The 17,904-nt window shown below is 40.2% G+C and overlaps 1 protein-coding gene across 3 annotated transcripts in view; it reads right to left on the bottom strand.

Annotated features, from left to right (window-relative positions):
- Positions 1-7,470: 7,470 nt before the first annotated feature.
- erbb4b (erb-b2 receptor tyrosine kinase 4b) overlaps positions 7,471-17,904 on the bottom strand; it is a 362,141-nt gene continuing 351,707 nt past the window's right edge. For all 3 annotated transcript variants that reach the window (XM_030428316.1, XM_030428318.1, XM_030428317.1), the window contains exon 28: positions 7,471-16,476. In XM_030428316.1, the coding sequence (XP_030284176.1) occupies positions 15,806-16,476 (671 nt within the window). In that variant the 3' untranslated portion in view covers positions 7,471-15,805. The remainder of the gene's footprint in view (positions 16,477-17,904) is intronic.

The raw sequence follows: 17,904 nt of genomic DNA, 5'->3' as shown, positions 1-17,904 counted from the left end.
GGAGTTTAGCATGACTCTGTGACACTGGAGGCAAAGTTAAATTAACAAAAAGAATTAGCTTGAAGAAAGGCAAAAAACAGCAGATTATTTCTGCAACATGATTGTGAACATTAATTAAAAAATTTCCCAGGTGAACCAGCGGAATACCAGATATCTACTTTTCATTCTGCTCTTATTTAACTTTTTGAAAGAACTTTCTTCTCCTGAGGGATCTCAGAACAGCAAAGTTCATTTGTCGGCACTGTCTAATGATCAGCACCCCAAAGGAGGTCAGCAGCATTAATACAATTTGACTCGCAACAAACAGTCGGATTGTAGTTCACTGAAAGTATAAAATAAGAAAGATGTAACCTAACGGCTGAATGAGTGTTACTTAGAGTAATAATAGAAAATTGAGATGTGCCATTTTTATGTGTGAAAGGACACAATTATGCCTCCACTGTAAGCCAACAAAGAACTGTCATCCAGCCATTATGTTACACATGAATAGAGCAGCATAATTGCAATGGAGAGTTGACTTTAACAATGATGCCTGCTCGCTTAAGACTGCTGCTTAATTAAAATGCAGCGTTGCACACAATTGGCCTCATTTATCACTCCACTCACATGTTATTAGTATATTCTATGAGTGGAAGTCATTTTAAAATCTTACTTCGTTGCCATTAACGTTGCAGACGAGAGGAAATGCTCATTTGCCTGCTGTGTCCTTGATTAATCTTTAACGTGAGTAATAGGATGTTCTTACACACAACTTAATTAGCGGCTATACCATCACAATGGGGCCGCTTTCCTCCTTATTTAGAAAGAAACCGGAAACTTGACTGAGTTAGGCAATAAAGTACCAGATCTACCGAATTCTAGGCATGGAATTTAGCAAAACTCCAAACAAACATGACTGAACATTAAGCCATGCAGAAAATATTCATGACAGAGGCCACTCTGCAACCCAACAGCGACAGCAATGGATTTGCATATGGAGTAATCATGAGCAGCAGGTGATAGCGACTAGGATGCAAAGCAGTATGATGACATACAACAACATTAAATCAACAAGATTTAGAAGAAAGCAAGATAAAAAAGGGGAAAAAAGAAAAGATAATAATCCTGCTTTTTTAGAAAGAAAGGCCAGAGATAAGCCATAATAATTAGTAGATTATTGGTTCATTGATATCAGGGTACGAGTTATACTCTTGAGTTTTGTGGGAGTCTCTAAAATAACCAAACCAATATTAAGCGTGGGCAATTTTTTTCTCTCAAAATGTAGTGTTTTTAAAGGAATTCTTGTGCCTTTTCCACCTTATTCTCCAAAGAGGAAACCAACATTGGTGTAAATGGTGAAATCAATTAAAACAGTGTGTCCAAACTGGTCCTATGGAGGTAGGACTCACTTTAAATGCAGACAGGATGCACGGACGGGCTATTCCAGTGATGCCACGACAAATTGACACTTTTTTACAAGGAAAGAAGCATCCTATTATATTCTATTTAACTCACCGGTGATTTAGAGTTGGCTGCAGCAGTTTCAGAAAAGTTTGTTAAACTTCTCCTCATCCAACAACTTGTAAAATCATTTGTAAGGTAGTCTTGGATATTGCTGGCACCTGTGACTTCACTTCATTACTTAATCCATGACTTAAATATGAAAAGGTGTGACAGCTCAGTTCCTAGAGAGAGAGAGAGACCGGTGTGGTTAAATCACAGAGACCAATAACCAGCCAGGGACGATAATCGGTCCACCCCTAGTTTGTGGCATCACAGTTCTATGAGAAATATGTGTCTTTTTAAAAAGTCAGCTTCTTATGAGCTCAGGAAAACAGCCCTATTTGCAGCTTTGTGACTTTGTCCAGTGATTTTGCAAATCAATATTTTATTTGGTTTAGGAATAAGGAGGATTTCCTCAACCCATTAAACAAATATCAACCTTTTAGTTTATCACAACAACTCACCAAATTTGGAGAGTGTATGAAAAGTTATAATATGAAAACAACCTAGTAACTGAACTATCTGAATCAGAATCAGAAAAACTTTATTGTCCCCTGCAAAAAGCAGTGGAAATTCGTCTTTGACGTGTTCACAGATGTGCAGTTAACATAAAAACAGCAACACAATAAATAAAATAAAATAAATACAGTGCATACGTGCAATACAGAATGAGGACATTAAAAAGGACTTTATAGTGCATTGTTGATGATGGTGATGGCAGATGGGATGAATGATTTTTTCACTAAGTTTGTCCTAGCTAGTGGTACCCTGTAGCGACGGCCTGAGTGGAGTTAAATGTCAATTATTTGCTACTGAAATGTAGCTGTTATATAGTAACTATGAATTGGTCACATGCAGTTGATACCAGATGATGCTTCTGGGATTTACACATTTGTCATAATTGCCTCTTAGTAAAACTGTGTTTGGGCAACAATCTTGTACCCTGCTGTACTCTGGGAATGTGTAGCTGCCCAGTACAGACTCAAATAACTACCTGCATCTCATTTTTATTGCCTGAGATGGAACTGAAAGGTCACACCTATCCCTCTTCTGTGGGTGATATGGTTTGTTAGACTCTAAAAAACCAAGAGACAACAACAAGGGGGGAATTACTTGAAAACCCACAGCAAAAAACATTAAAGCAAAAACACCGATAAGAGGGAATCATTTCAAAGTTGACATGGACAAGCACCCTCTCTCTCCGAATACATATCCAGCCATCACAATGTATGGCTCATCATTGGAAGTAAAAGGAGTTATAAATGAATTGTAATGACAACGTCCTCATTTAAAATGCCGATGGAGTTTCAATAGGAGCCCCTCCGTGTGAATACCGCCTTGCCTAACAAAGCGAGTGATAAACACTAAATGCTGAGCAACTCATATTCAACAGTAATCAGATGAGCTGTATCTCACAAGCAATATGCAAATGACCAGTGAGATTGCCTTATTAATCTTAATGTGTGTGTTGTCAACCACTACTTAGTGAAATGCAGGACAGTTTTAGATCTTCCCAAGCTTGAAATGACAATTCTTGAATTCAGCCAAAATGAAGTGCCTTGTGCAAATCCTTCATAACTGCTGATTAAATTCTAATGTGCCCAATAAATCATTAAACTTAAATGGATTTGGGCTAGTTTGATTTATGTTATGAGACTACTTTAAGCATTTTGGTGCCTTAATTGAGCGACACTGGTTGTGTACTTGGCCTAGTGGGTCATTATCAGTGAAGAAGCTATTGTTATTGCCCTGATTTGGCAACTGGAAACCACTAGATTACAGACTGTTCTGTTAAATGTAGCCACGTGGAAATAAGAGTTCACACTAAAGCCACTAGGTGGCACTGTGCCCCAGACTGTGAGATGTTCTGTAGGAGATCACGTGAGAGAGAGTGAAAATCGCGGACCAGAAACAGGAAGTGATGAGCAGCATCCGCTTAGAAAGAGACTCACCTGTTTACCAGGAGGGATATATGCTGTTTTTCGAAGCTGCATGAGTTTGACATCCTGTCGCCACATGATGTGCATCTGAGTTAGCACAGAGATAGTGTTAAGAGCCACCGCTACAGTTGTTCATGTACTTCATGCATGTTAATGCATGTTCATGTATGTTCATGCATTTACATACAGTTGTTTATAAGTTGTTAATGCACTGGCATTGATGCACTTTCAGTCAGAGATATTGTTTACCAAGATAGGTGAAGTCATTTGAGTTTTGAGGAGTAAGATATTACGTGAAGTGAGATTCTTCATGCCTGAAGATGTCCATTTGTGTTTGTGAATGAAATCTTTGTTAAAAACTAAACCAAATTTAACTCTCCAAGATAATTTAATACTACTCTCCTTTTTTAAAAGATTATTCGGAGAAATAAAGATCCCGTGAATTAGTTTGTGTCCTGTGTTATTTTAAATTTGACCGGGCTACATAAAGAACAGAGCAATATGTAGCACCACTATCGCCAACTCATCATTCACACAGGCAATTTCAAGATGAATGAATGAATGAATGAATGAATGCTTTATTTCAAACATGTGAAAAATATATTACACTTGAAGCACTAGTCATTAAAACCCTTTGTATGTTTGAAAAGGAGTAGGAAGAAGCATTAGCTTATTAATTCCTACCCCTTCTCCACTTAGTACCTAGTACTATAGGTTATCTTACCTCCTGTGTATCCTGTTTTTATTTTTTGCTAACGTAATCATGACAATTGGTAAACATATGCCCAGATGCAAAAATATCTTTATCCCGCTATCTAGGCTATCCAGTTGCAACACATTCCCAGTAGGCTAAACATCCTTCCACTGCCTTATTCTGACAGTCGAAACCAACAAAGAAGAGACACTTGCTGAGTCTGGTGTGTTGTTGCAAAGAAACCATGGCATCAAATGATGGCGTTAGCTTGTTAACCAACATTTCATTATACGCAGGAAAGTTAATATGCTATGTCCGATATGTTTGTAAAACAGATGGCAGAATTACTTTGCATTGACAGAAATTGAAGTTCAACAAGCTAGGTAGCCTGCAAGCTACATATTGGCAAGCATGAAATTGAATACATTACACTCAGTCACAAGCTATGAAGGATGGCTACAGTTTCAAAAAGTATGTAGCTTGGAATGTAGGGAAGCCTTGAAAGTTTATATTTTCTAAGAAAAACTTTTCACTTCATTTTAGCGAGCATTTCAGCCAACCTTTCTCTGATATAATCAGTTATTATCATTTCTGCAATTGAAATAGTCAATGAATTATTTTTAGTTATAGTCTGGCCCATAACAGTGATGATTATTCACATAAAAATAGCTTTTCTACACATGGAAAACAAATACAAATATGAATTTTAATGATTAAAAAATTCATCATTAAATTGACAGTATTTGCAGTTCAGTGTGTGTAGTCAGCAAGTTACAGCAAAGTGTTATATAAGTTATACTCAACGAATGAGGAAAATGCTTTTTGGATTGCTTGTCTTTTCAGCTGTTCGATGCTACAACCGTTTGAAGCAATTCTGGCCTGCTAAGCTGTATCACATCCATAAATGTACTGGGGATCTGTCATGATTTGTAAAAAAAAAAAAGTATAATTGTCAAATTAAAGATATTTGATATTCATGGGCTATTCATGTGAACTCCTGGCAGTAACAATTGAAGGGTACATTTATTGCATCTGAACCCTGAGAAAACAGATTCACTGAAAATCAGGTGTGATTTATGACTGGGTTGTCTACATTTTGTCTTGTATGATGCTTTCTCTGTGTGTCTGTGTGTGTCAATGTGTGTGTACATTCCTGGAGAGACTGTTGGCCTAGTCTCTGGAGACAGACAGCCTGATCCAATATGCCATTCCATAATGAAAGCTCTCAAGGGAGATCGCAACACTGCTTAGTGGGCTTTGTACAGTCCATTCAATCAGAGGCTGCCAACATGCTGGGATTTAGAGGCAGCTGCCCTCACCACTGACTCTGAGGAAGAGAGATAGAAATGCAACAATGGTGGGGGCAAGACAAAACAAGTTTTACGGAGCTTTGGTGTTGCACTCTTCTGTCATTTTAAATGATAACATTACAGTATGATTGCATCAGGCGATTGTCTGAAACTGCTGCGCAACGGGGCAACCGTCTGCTCTGGTAAAACATCCACAGCATGTCTCATCTACGGTGAAGGTTGTATGGCTCAGTTGCCGTGACAATTGGTTCACTAACCCGATATGAGATAGCGAAAACTGTCACAGGAGAGAACAGTGTGTACATGACACTAAATGGCATACTGTAGGAAAAATGACTTCTTGCTAGAGCAAGCAAAACTGCAGTTCTGGCTTGTAGCCAATTCTCAAACCTCTATCTTTGGAAGTGTTTACATCAGCACATATTGAAATAGCTGCACATGAAAAACATGTAGACAGTAAAATTGTTCTGCCGCGCTGTAGAGGTGTTGTGGTAAGAATTGATGCACTGTCAAATGCAGCCTTCACTTTTATTAGCCGAGAAGTGTCGGCCAATCGATTCACCTAGAGACATTTAAGATCATTTACATTCAACTGTGCTGATCATCCCTCATATCAGGTAAAAATCCATACTCTTTGTCAGGGGGATGGTGTGGGAGAGTGAGAGGAGAGGCAGTGACAGATTGTTTCGCTCACACTCTATTACCATCTTAAGGCAAGTGATTTGACTTTGCATGGGGCAAAGGCTTCAAGATGCCGATCCCGTTATTGGATTTCCTATGATAATGCCATAAAATGTCATCAGCTGGAAAAGAGATGCATCTATCATGCACGAGCAAGTGTCAGAAGTAATGACACTTTATTATTGGAGCTCCCTGTGTGATTTTCCTGGCGGTGTACAAGTTTGTCTACATGTGAGGAGCTTTTAATGTGAAAAGAATTGGCTGAAGAATAGAGGTTGCGGCGATGGGACTGGAGCCACTGTACCATTTGACTCCTTTGCTCTTTCTAACCTAATAGCATAATCTGGTGAATGGTGAGAGATGTCTGCAGCCCGGCCTCATCTGGGCAGAATGAAGATGTCATGCTATGGCTACAGGCTACACAACACTGCTGTGTGTCTGGGTGAACTACTCAACTATGGGCTGACATTTGAAGTAAAGAGGTGTAAAGGACCCTCAAAACTATAAGGGCTGAATTGGAAGTAGCGCTGGATTCCATCTCTTGGGGGATAAAGACAGATGGCCACACTGAAGCCAATCACTTTGAAAGACACTAAATGATTTATGAGCACTCTGGATTTCTAACCTCTGCTATTCCTACAAAACTACAAAGTTAAGTCGATATTTTGTTAAAAAACACAATGGGTATTTTACCTATAATTGGAATGACACTAAGAATTAGAGGTAAGATCATTGTTGACATTAAGATCATTTGTGAAACCCTTTGGATTACCATTATGGTCCAGCTGGGGTATGCACCCAATGCTTTAGCTAGGTTCAAAATGAACGTTTCTTTACGTTGAAATGTTGCATTTGTTTTGGTTCAATTTTCTAGTTCTCTCTTGTCATAATGCCATGCTTATACTATGCTTAGGTTTAGCAAAAAAACTGTTTATTTGGGTTAGGAAAATGTCATGGTTTGGCTTTAAATACCTGGCTTGTCACCCCAAAAACAAATGGGGACTTCTCTTAAAAATGGCCGATTTTTGAGACCGAACAAGGTAATGGAGATGGTCGATCTTCCAGTGAAAACACACAGTTTTTGGTTTCCAGACAAGATACCTGGACATCCCGTGAAAGATGGCCTGTTTGGCAGCCTTGCTGACTAACACCATCTCCTTCCAAGTCCACAAATAAGCATATACTGAATGAACCTTGGGCGTATCTGTGGTTTACAGAAACATTAACTGCTAACATTGTATCTTCTTGACTGGGCTGAAAAAACCTTTTCAATGTCCCATTGGAGCCCCATTGTGGACCATTTCATAATAACCCAAAGCTTCCATCGATGTTTTGGCCTCAAAAAAATAAACACAATCCATTGTTAAATATTGACTGATCTTTATTCATATTGAATTAAAAATATAGTTTTGACAGATTCATGTAACAAAACAGAGGGAATACATATTTAAATGTTCTAGCTTGGAAAATGTGTCAATTAACCAGTGAAGAGAAACATTTAAAACTGGCAATATGTGACAAGGTATGGTCTATAAAACTTAGTTCTCAATCATTCTGATGAGTCGATACAAAGCAATGATAATTTATGATCATTGTTAGGATAGAAGATTTTTTTCCCAAACTTAGACGTCCTTTTAAACTGGAACATTTTAGACTTTTGAGAAGCTTGCCAACTTCACCACTTTACCAAATATATATGTAAATGCTGGAACGTATAAATGACAAGATTGCCACCAAAATCATCACACTTGCAAATGCCCCTACACTTTCTAATGGTAAACGTTCAACAGGCCTAGAGTATTTGCTAAACCATAGCTATACAAAAATGATGGCAACATTTAAGCAATCAAAAGTTGATATCGGTTAAAATCCGAACTTTGATAACCAAATCGCAGCAGTCATCATTTGTAGAGTCTACAGCGTTTTCAGAAAACAGCACAAAACCTGTAGTTGTCTGCCTCACTTCCCACTCAAACAACAAAGTTGAGTCTTCTATAATTTGACAATCGAAAGCATATTCCAAATGTCAAATTGTGGTGTCCATAGACTTTTCTACAATACTGTGTTCCCTGATAATATAGTAAATTGAACATCAAATCATACAGCTTTAGCTTGTGAGCACCAGCAACACTTGACATCGGAATTGTGAAGCACTGCTCGATCACTACCGACACATTTGCTTCAATCCCATAAAGAAAATAGTTCAACATGATGATTTTGGTGCCAGTCCTCAAATATTAGGCAAGGTGATAAACGGGCCAAACTCCCGAAAAAGTCTTGTAAAGAGCCATTTAAATGGAAATATTAACTTCTTGTTAAACTGTGACCTCTGGAATAGAGCGGACGTTTTAAGTCCTGATGAAGCCAAAAAAATTACCTAGAGATCTCTATAAAAGCAAATATCAGTTATTTAAATGATCAGTTCAGCCCATGCAAACTGTCTTCCTCTTTCTCTCTCACACTCCATTTAGTCACTCTGTAAGCTGTAACATGATATTGCTACACAATTCAATCGGTATTGCCCCGAATGGATGAAAAGCTGAATATCATCTTAAAGTAAACAGTGACCGAGCTCAGTGCAAATGGAAATTAAACTAGTCAAAGGAATATAGCGTAGGTCCTCAAAACTCAGGATGCAAAGTGACATTGGTGAATTAATAACATTGGTTAGGAAAGGACTGAGAGAAAAACGGGGTAAAATATTGAATATTCATTAGTATTGCAACAGCATTTTTAAGAGTGTACAAAATCTTAAAAAAAAATCTCAAGAGGTGGATTATACTGAGAGAAGTGAGGAGAGTAGAGGAGGTATAATACACCCAGTAAAAAACAAAAACAAAAAGGAAAAGAATTCACTCCTACAAAGTGAGCAAGAGCAGAGGTCGAAAACATAAAACGCACCAATTTTGTGCCGAAAACACAGTCACACAATCACAGGGGAAAAAATGGGGGGTGGGGGGTGACGAGAGACCCTGCAAGCGTTTTTAAAATCAGAGTTCACTTCTTCAAATAACATTTACAGAATATATATATATGTGTACTGTATATATATTTATATACATACAGAAAAGATATTCCCCAACGGAAAAATAAAATAAAGGTACAGTAGACCACTAGAAATGCAATGATGCAAGGAGAAAATAAAAACAAAAAATATCTTCAGCTGGAAAAAGAAGCATCATTGTCCTATTTACAGATGCACCTGGCCACCTTTTTTAACTACCTATAAAAATACTATCCACTTTTTAATTTATTTTAAATTTTCTTAACAATGGTAAAACTCTTGCGTGACCCATTACCTAAATGTCATTTGGTTAAAAGACAATTATCAATTCCATTTTTACAGTTTTACCATCAATTCAATGCATTGTAAACTGTGCTTACTCAACCACTGGCATCTACCCCTGTTATCATGGCATGGTAGAATACACACATAAATCAGTGTTAAAGAGCATGACTGCCATACACAGTTTGCTTCTATTACAATGGTAGAAAATGCGTTTGTCAGCTGCTTTTATGGTTTCCCTTTAAAAAAATGTTTTATTTGTTTAATGACGCATTGACCAAAAGTATTTCTTGACGAGTATTAAATAGTGACAACCTCTGAAATGTAATATATGTTCATCCAATACAGTAAGACCACAGGTGGGTTGATATTAGAGATTCTGTGAAAAATGTCCTCTTGATATGAATAATCAAAGCATAGAAAAGTGAAATAGAGCACACTATAAATACAGATGCTGTGTCCCAGTTCAGGGGCTGGACCCTATGAAGTCCTCATTTCTGGCCATGATGTGTCTAAACAGTCCAACAAGGGCTGTCCCACTTCACAGGTCCCACAAAAGAATGTGACTGTAACATAAAGCATGCCTTTGCTTTAGAGGACGCAACTGGCCTAGAATTTGCTGATGTCAATATCCCCAAAAAACAATGTGCACCAGTCAGTGTGATGTCATAGTAAGGAGAGAGTAATTGCATCACATTAACTAAAGTAATGAAACCGCATTTGCAACCTTGACATGTTCAGCTCAGTGGGTTTTAAAGTGGAAGTAACCTTTAAAAACAGAACAGAATCTAACCTGCCCATCAACACGTTCATTTTGGGATATCGGTTGAGTTAAAGGTAACCTCCACAAATTTCACAGGTCTTAGGGAGTACTATTGAATATATAAGAAAGTAGTATAAAGCCTTTTGTGGCTCCAGAGGAAGCTGCATGTAATCTGATGAATTACCTCCAGTGATGTCACTTAACGGCTAATTTGCATTGTGGGTAATGTAAGTGCCAGTGAAAAGCAGTCCTTAGGTCTATGGCACTCCTGTGACACTGTTGGACTCACTATGGGCAGTTTTTAAAAAAAAAAAAAGATCAAAATTGTTACAGCAGAACCAGAGATATCACCTTTTTATTCCACATATTCTTCTATCTTTTTTTTTTTTTATATACCTGGTGCCTACACTGCCCACAATGCAACTTCCTCTGGAGCCACAAAAGACTTTATACTACTTTTTTCACAAATGCAGTAGTGCTCCTGCATATTTTCTGCTCTCCTTCCCAAGCCGCGAAGCTGTGACATCCCAAAGGCATGATTGGTCAGTTGCAATGATGGTTTTGGAACAACATTCATTATGATGTAGGAACAACATCAACTTGGAGATGTCAGATTGTGCAGCATCCAGCCTCTTAGTTGGGACGCAGCTAGTAATTGCTTTTAAGTTGATTAGAGAAAATGACAGACATGATGACGATGATGAAGCCTTCAAATTGTGTATCAAAAAACTCTGTTGCCACAATGACACCCTGAAAAGCATGTATGAGAATAAAAACAAAACTTTACACACCATTTACAATATTCATGATACCATTTGTTAAAAATACATTTAACCCCAAAATAAAAAGTAGATGCACAAAATAAATACAACTGTTACTATAAGGCCGATTCACTGGATGAGAGTCAGAATGGAGAGGGAGTTATTGTGCTGCTTTAAATAAGTTCTGTACCTATGAGTCTACACCTAAACCTCAAACAGAATATTATATCTTCTCACATGAAACTATGACGCATGTTAACATTTGACCACAATCACTTTTCCTCTCCAGACCATTTTAAGTATTTGCTCGTATTCCCTCCACAAATAGCTGCTTCTTTTCGTTTTTCACAGCTTCAGCTGCACAACAGTGTTTGCTACATACAATTCTATAGTCACCTCAGAGGAGAGAGAAAAAATGGCAATCAACTTTGGTCTCCTCTGCCAGTTACAGTGCACTTGCACCTTCTCCCCTGCTAGCTTTTGTAACATTGATGCATTGGTCGGGTAACATTTCTAGAATGCTAATACCTTAGTCTTAACCCCGCTGCAGGATTACAACCTATTGCCTGTCGTGCAGGGTTTCTCAGCTGGAGCACTGGGTGAGATGTTGGGTAACATGATTTCCCCACAGAGCAACAAGGGAAAGTGGATGAATTAGCATTCAAAAAGCTAAAAGCCCCTTGCGATGCTCGCTGGCTGAGAGCGCCAGCAGGTTTTCTCCTCCAGAAGATTGGCTTTATTTTTCCATAGAGATCCATTACCAAGCCTTTGGGTGACTCTCCACTGCTGTCATTGCACTTAAACACACGGCCATACAGTAGTCTACAAGCACTACAACTAATACCTTATGGGTGATGGTAAAAATAGACTTACATAACCGACTTTTAAGTTTTAAAACATGGAGAGGACACCTTTGTGGCACACATTTACACAAAGAAAGTATACATAAGTGTAAGTTCAAACTAGCAAATCTGAAATCAGCAGAACAATCAAGAAAGTGTGAGAGAATGGATCTAGCACAGCTCAAATCAGATTAGCAACAAAGAAAAGTCAATGACACTTGACCAGTGACCATTCAAACCCTGCCCCCCCACTTATAAAATTCACATTTCTGTAGGACATCTCCTGTGGTATCATGGCACTGATCTGTCTTCCATTATATTTTTTATTTTGGTATGTTTGATGTCTCTTTTATGATGTGGTAACTTGTGCCTCAGCTGGAGCTCAACTGGATGATTATTATTCCCCATAAAACCTGAGAGTGGGAGAAAACACTGCGCCAGGGCAACATCTGTGTTTTGGGAATTAAATCATCAACACTGCTTGTCCGACTCTTCCTTCTGCCTGGTGTTTTTAGTGTAGAGGCACAAAGTTGTGTAACAGTGGATGTGTATTGGTATGTCAGCAGTGAGACATGCACAGGCTCTAGTCGGTCTCCACATTTCATGATATTATCACCTAATACTCAGGATGGACAATTTAGACTGATTTTGCAGATTGTAATGTCTGGTTAAAGGGGCACACCATTTACTCATCACAGGCTGTACTACCCTGGTGATATCATCAGGGTTATTGCTACTTGGGTTTGAGACCTAATTTTCTTAAACAGGAAGGTTGAATTAACAATTAGAGAATGGGGGTTTAGGAGGTAGAAAGAGCTTTGTTGTATTAAAAAGAACTGGATACAGCTGTGGAGATAAGCCACTTCCTGCTGTAAAGATGTTACCTGAAGGGTAAGGGTTGGGCCAATTTAAAAAAATTTTCGGTTTGGTAAAAGGCCTAAGACCAGTCAAGAACGGTAATACAAAATTTTACCACTGGATGTTGCGCAAGTCTCAGCTGCTCCCAAGAGGAACATAATGAGAGCCCATGAATGAGTGTAGAAACACTACAATCCATCAGGGCAACTGCGACATGTTGTGTTTTCATTTCTCACAACAACAATTCAAAATGATAAATTAAAGTAGACTACCACTGAGTGAAACTGGAGAAAAGATGACGGCAGCAACATATCAAGTAGAAACGTGTGTGAACCTTGCTAGTCAACAAGTTTTCTACAAAATGTTCCTGACAAAATTTCACAGAAAAAGCCCTGTTAAGAAATTCAGGGTTTCTGTCTACTTAAAAGCACCCAGACTTTTAATTTGAAAGGATGCAGGAAGTGTTGCGTTTGTATTAGTGGCGTAATGCAGTTACTTTTACAGGGCAAACAGAAGCAGGGGATCAAACCAAGGCTTTGTGCCACAGGCTACATAAACAGCATTTAATGCTAATAACCTGCACGACAGGTTACTGGTGAGAGTTTTCTCTTGTGGAGTTCAGTACAAGACAAAAGCACTACACCACCTGTGGAGCTGAGCTAACTTGCTATCCCCAGGCGCCTGATAACTAGCCACACACTGCTAGTTCTGTCCACCTGATGTAACACCTGACAAATGCTGGTTCAGTGGGTTGCCACGTACTCAAACCGGCTGAAGCTTGTGCACCATACCGGACCGGCAAAACCAAGTTTACATTAGTTTAGTTGCTTTGACTTCTGTTGAGTTGAATTAAGGGTTTGTGTTTTTGGAGCAATAACCCAAACTCAGGTCAGGATGTCTTAAATTTTGACCATGTAGCGCAATGCTGAATTGCTGGGGTACCCCTTTAACCCAGTGACAAAAACCTAAACAGTGTATTTCATCACATATTCAAATCAAATATCAAATATTGTCAGCACCGCCTGCAAGATCCTGGAAAAAAAAAAAAAAACCTATCAAAGATGATTTAAAAATTGTCTAAATTTCTATCCCCTGACATTTTTTATTGTTGGAAAATCGCCCAACCCCACATATTAGTTTAATGATATTCTTTAGAGAGTGGGGATACTCCTTTGTTAGTAGAATGCCTAATGAAACACTTAACATGAGGCCTCAGTGCAGTGGAAACCTTCTGTTGTCTCGCTGTAAATTATAGTTGCAACATGATGAGAAAAAATGAATTGCCGCTTGGAGCGAGAATAACAGCAAAGTCATTTGGCTGTGTCAGAGCATTAAGTGCTATTAAATTATCAACCCCAGCCTAAATTAGGCTTCAATATCATTTGACGACAGATGCTAGTGGTCTCCATCAGAGTTTACTGTGGCATCTGGCAGTATCGTATGAGTACAGAAAGCTAGCCATCAGCGGATGCAATGATGTCTTGTGATGTCTGACACCAATACAAAAGAAAGTGTCGCGTTTTCCCATGGTACAAATAGAGAGGAAGCCTTCTTTGACAGTGTAGACAGTCTCTCCTCCTGAACCACCTTAACCCTATGAGACAAAGCATGGCCCTGCAGTCCTGACTATGTGGTCAGAGTACATTTTTCTGTTTTTTTTTTACATAATGAGAGGTGCAAAGAAAATCTTTCATCCTCATCTTTTGATGTACCTTACATCTTTCCAGACACAGCTTGGTCCACACAGCCTTTTCAAGGATTGTGACGGTCTGGTAATGACGTATAATTGGCTTATTTACAGCTCTGTAGGGTTAGCCTGTTTGCCATCTCCACAGTGCTCTTTTGTGGCTGGATGTCTGTGCTGTTTTTGTAAGATGAGGTGACAAAGTAAAAAGATCCCTGATGCCTAAAAAGAACAAAATAATTGAAACTGATAATTGTATATGTTCCCCCGCCCCACGTTCGGTTGACATGTTTTCCACCGCCATCTTGCTTCTTTCTCTCCCATAAGATTTGTCCATTTACAAGCATCAGTTCCACTGAAACATTATTCCTTTGCACTGCAGTTACCATTTGTCATGTCAGTCACGATGCTGCTTACAGTGATCTTATGACGGTGATATTGAAGTGGAATGTTTTCTGGCTCTTCAGACTGGATTGGTACGGATGAAAGAAAAGGATGTTAAGGGTGGTCTTCTGAGCAATCAACCTTTTAGATCCCACCCTAGCCATGCCAATACTCTGCTGGATGCTTTCCACCAGGTACTGGGTGATATCACAGCTTTCCATAAAACTGTGGTGACATTTACTTTTCAGTTGACCCCCTTGTCTGCGCTGCACCACTGACTGCCATTATCGGCACACTCTGTCTTCCAGCACAAGGTCAATTGCACTTCTCCTCCAGTGGCAGCAGGCTTATCTCTCAGTGCATGTGTGTGCGTATGAATTCATGTATGATTATTATTGATGTGTCAAGGCTGCAGGCATGTTAGCATGTTTTAGGTATGATACGAGCTGAGTGTGATAAATGTTTGAACTCCATTACCGGTGCAGCAACATGTTAAAGTCAAACAAGCGTGTGGGCAGGCATACGAGCCACATCTGGGCTCTTCGGCATGACTGTTGGTTTGCTGGTAAGTCACGACACAACATCCCTGTGTGCATGAGTAATTTGACAGACTACCCTCGAGTAATAGCAATGTGCGCGTATTGCAATGTGTACATCTAAATGGGTGGACAAAGTGTGAAAACGACATGGTGAACTGCAATCCATGGTTGGATAGAGAAAGCATGTGAAGGGCATGGCGATAATCCTCTCTTTGGGCTAACCTCAGTTCATTTCTCCTTTTTCTCTCCTCGAACATCTCATTTCAATCTTTCATCGTGTTGTTTTTGTGCCTTTCTGATACTTAAGATGGCAGGACAGTGTGCTCAGGGCCGAGGATGGAGTTAAAAAACATGGTGTAGGTGTCAAGTGAGGCTGCCAGTGACTGTAATTGTAGTCCTGTCAAGAAAAGGCAGAACCTTAGGGTGAGAGTTTAAGACTTGCAATCAGACATAACAGAGGGACGTGTTCAGGGAGGGTGCAAGGAAAACCCAGGTTGAGAAGTACGAGAGGACTCTTCAACGTCCATTCATCTCCACCCATATCCCTCTAGTCATCCCTCCATTGTGCTACAGGTGGGTCACTACACCACAGTGTTCCTCTGTCTGTATGGAGGGGGTGGCAACACATTGCCAGCTTTCATAGCAGCCTCGGACAAGTACTCCTGGTTTTCAGCCACAGCAGGGCGAATGCGTCCATTCTGTCGGTAGAAGAAGCGCGTGCTGCAGTCCTGCAGGTAGTCAGGGTTATGCAGTGAGGACTTCGGGGGTAGACTGTGCTGCCAGTATTCCGGATTGTCAAAAGTGGCCTTCTTGCCTTTCTTGTCAAACATGATGGTGCTGCTGGTGATGCCTGAGTGCAGAGTGTGTCCTGAATGCCCTGGATGCAGGGTATGTGATGGATAGGATGGGTGGGGGATGTGGCCAGGGGGTACCACGTATCCAGAGGAGGAGACTGTGTGGCTCGATGTCGACGGGTTGACTGTTTGCGAAACTGACTGGGCAGCAGAGGACCCAGGGCCAGAGATGGAGACTGCGCCCGCCAATCCGTTCTTGTCCCCGGGGTTAAGGAAGGTATTCAGGTACAGTGGCTCATTGATATACTCGTCGTCCCCATGAATGGACTGGCTCTTAGGGGCAGCAGCAGCTCCAGCCATGTGGAGGGTGTGGCATCCTGCTGCATCGATCACTGCGTGGGCGTCACCATTCCTGCGGCGTGTAACGAAGGGATTTTCCTCGACTGCTTTGAGATAGTCTGGAAAGACAAAGGGGTGGTAAGTTTCTATTGAAGCTATTGTAGCCAACGCAAAGTCATTAAAGGTAACACTAAAATAATGCTTACAGTATGAAGTCTGAATTTCTGTGACCTTTGATTGAAAATGTTTGATTTGAGAGATAGGCAATGCATTAATGGAATCTTGATTCATATCTGATTAGCACTGCCTAGTTTGACAGTTTGATCTGAGTTTTGTGAGCCTAGATGGACCCTAGTGTTGTGTCGATTGCGAACGTGTCGTTCAAACAAACAAATCTTTTGAGTGAACGAAGTGAATGGAATCACTTCATGAACTGATTCATTCCTTTCTCAGTTCAGTTGAGCTCAGCCGCGAGCATGCCGGCCGGGAGTGGGACTGCCTCGACTCACACAGAGAACTGTGAGGACGTGATTCACGTTCGAGCTATGATTCGTTATGATTCGCGAACCTACTGCACACAGAGAACTGTCGCTGAGGACGTGATTCTCGTTCACGTACTGTGCTGAAAGTGGCGCTGTGTCAGGGCAGAGGAGTTGATTCACGTTCAGTAACTGTACTGCTAAAATTAGCGCTGTGTTGCTAACATCCATGTAGCATCATGTTAAGTGATTTTACTGCACAGTAAAAGTCACTCACGTTTGCGAACGTGATTCTCAGCTGGTAACTGCTCAGTCACGTTTGCGAACGTGATTCACGTTCAGGCTGATCCAGTGACAGCGCGAATGTGATTCACGTTCTCAACAGGTCGTTCACGAACGAGGGATGCCAGGACGTGAATCACGCTCGCGCTGTCACTCACTCATGAGTCGCGTCGTTGAGGACGTGATTCTCGTTCACGTACTGTGCCGAAAGTGGCGCTGTGTCAGTCACTCAATCACACAGGGCAGAGGAGTTGATTCACGTTCAGTAACCGTACTGCTAAAATTAGCGCTGTGTTGCTAACATCCGTGTAGCATCATGTTAATGGATTTTACTGTGCACAGAGGACACTTTCACCATGTAATAATTTTAGTGCATGTATACCACTCAAAGCAGCGCTGCGTCTCCCGCAAATGATTGTGTACCATAGTCCGTGAACGCACTGTCCCTCAGTAAGTGAACGTGAAACTCAGGGCGGATCGTTTGGCTGCTTATCAGTTCAGGGAGTTGGAGAGCACTGAACGATTCGGTGAATGAATCTTTTGAACGAATCATTTTAATGAACGGATTCTAGAGATTCAGTACAGTAAAAAGAACTGACGTTCCCATCACTTATGGACCCAGACCCTTGATAGACCTGTGTCCTCTTTTTAGATATGAACTTGAAACACTTCCCTGTTGGTCATCGTATCAATCCTGCCCTGTCTTAGATAAATAGTTTTGTTTGGCCCAATATGGACCAGATCAGATCATAAATCTGTCTTAAATATGGGGAGAACCAGATATAT

Source organism: Sparus aurata, chromosome 9 (genome assembly GCF_900880675.1).
Source record: "Sparus aurata chromosome 9, fSpaAur1.1, whole genome shotgun sequence".
NCBI lineage: Eukaryota > Metazoa > Chordata > Actinopteri > Spariformes > Sparidae > Sparus > Sparus aurata.
This window is presented reverse-complemented; position numbering and strand designations above follow the sequence as displayed.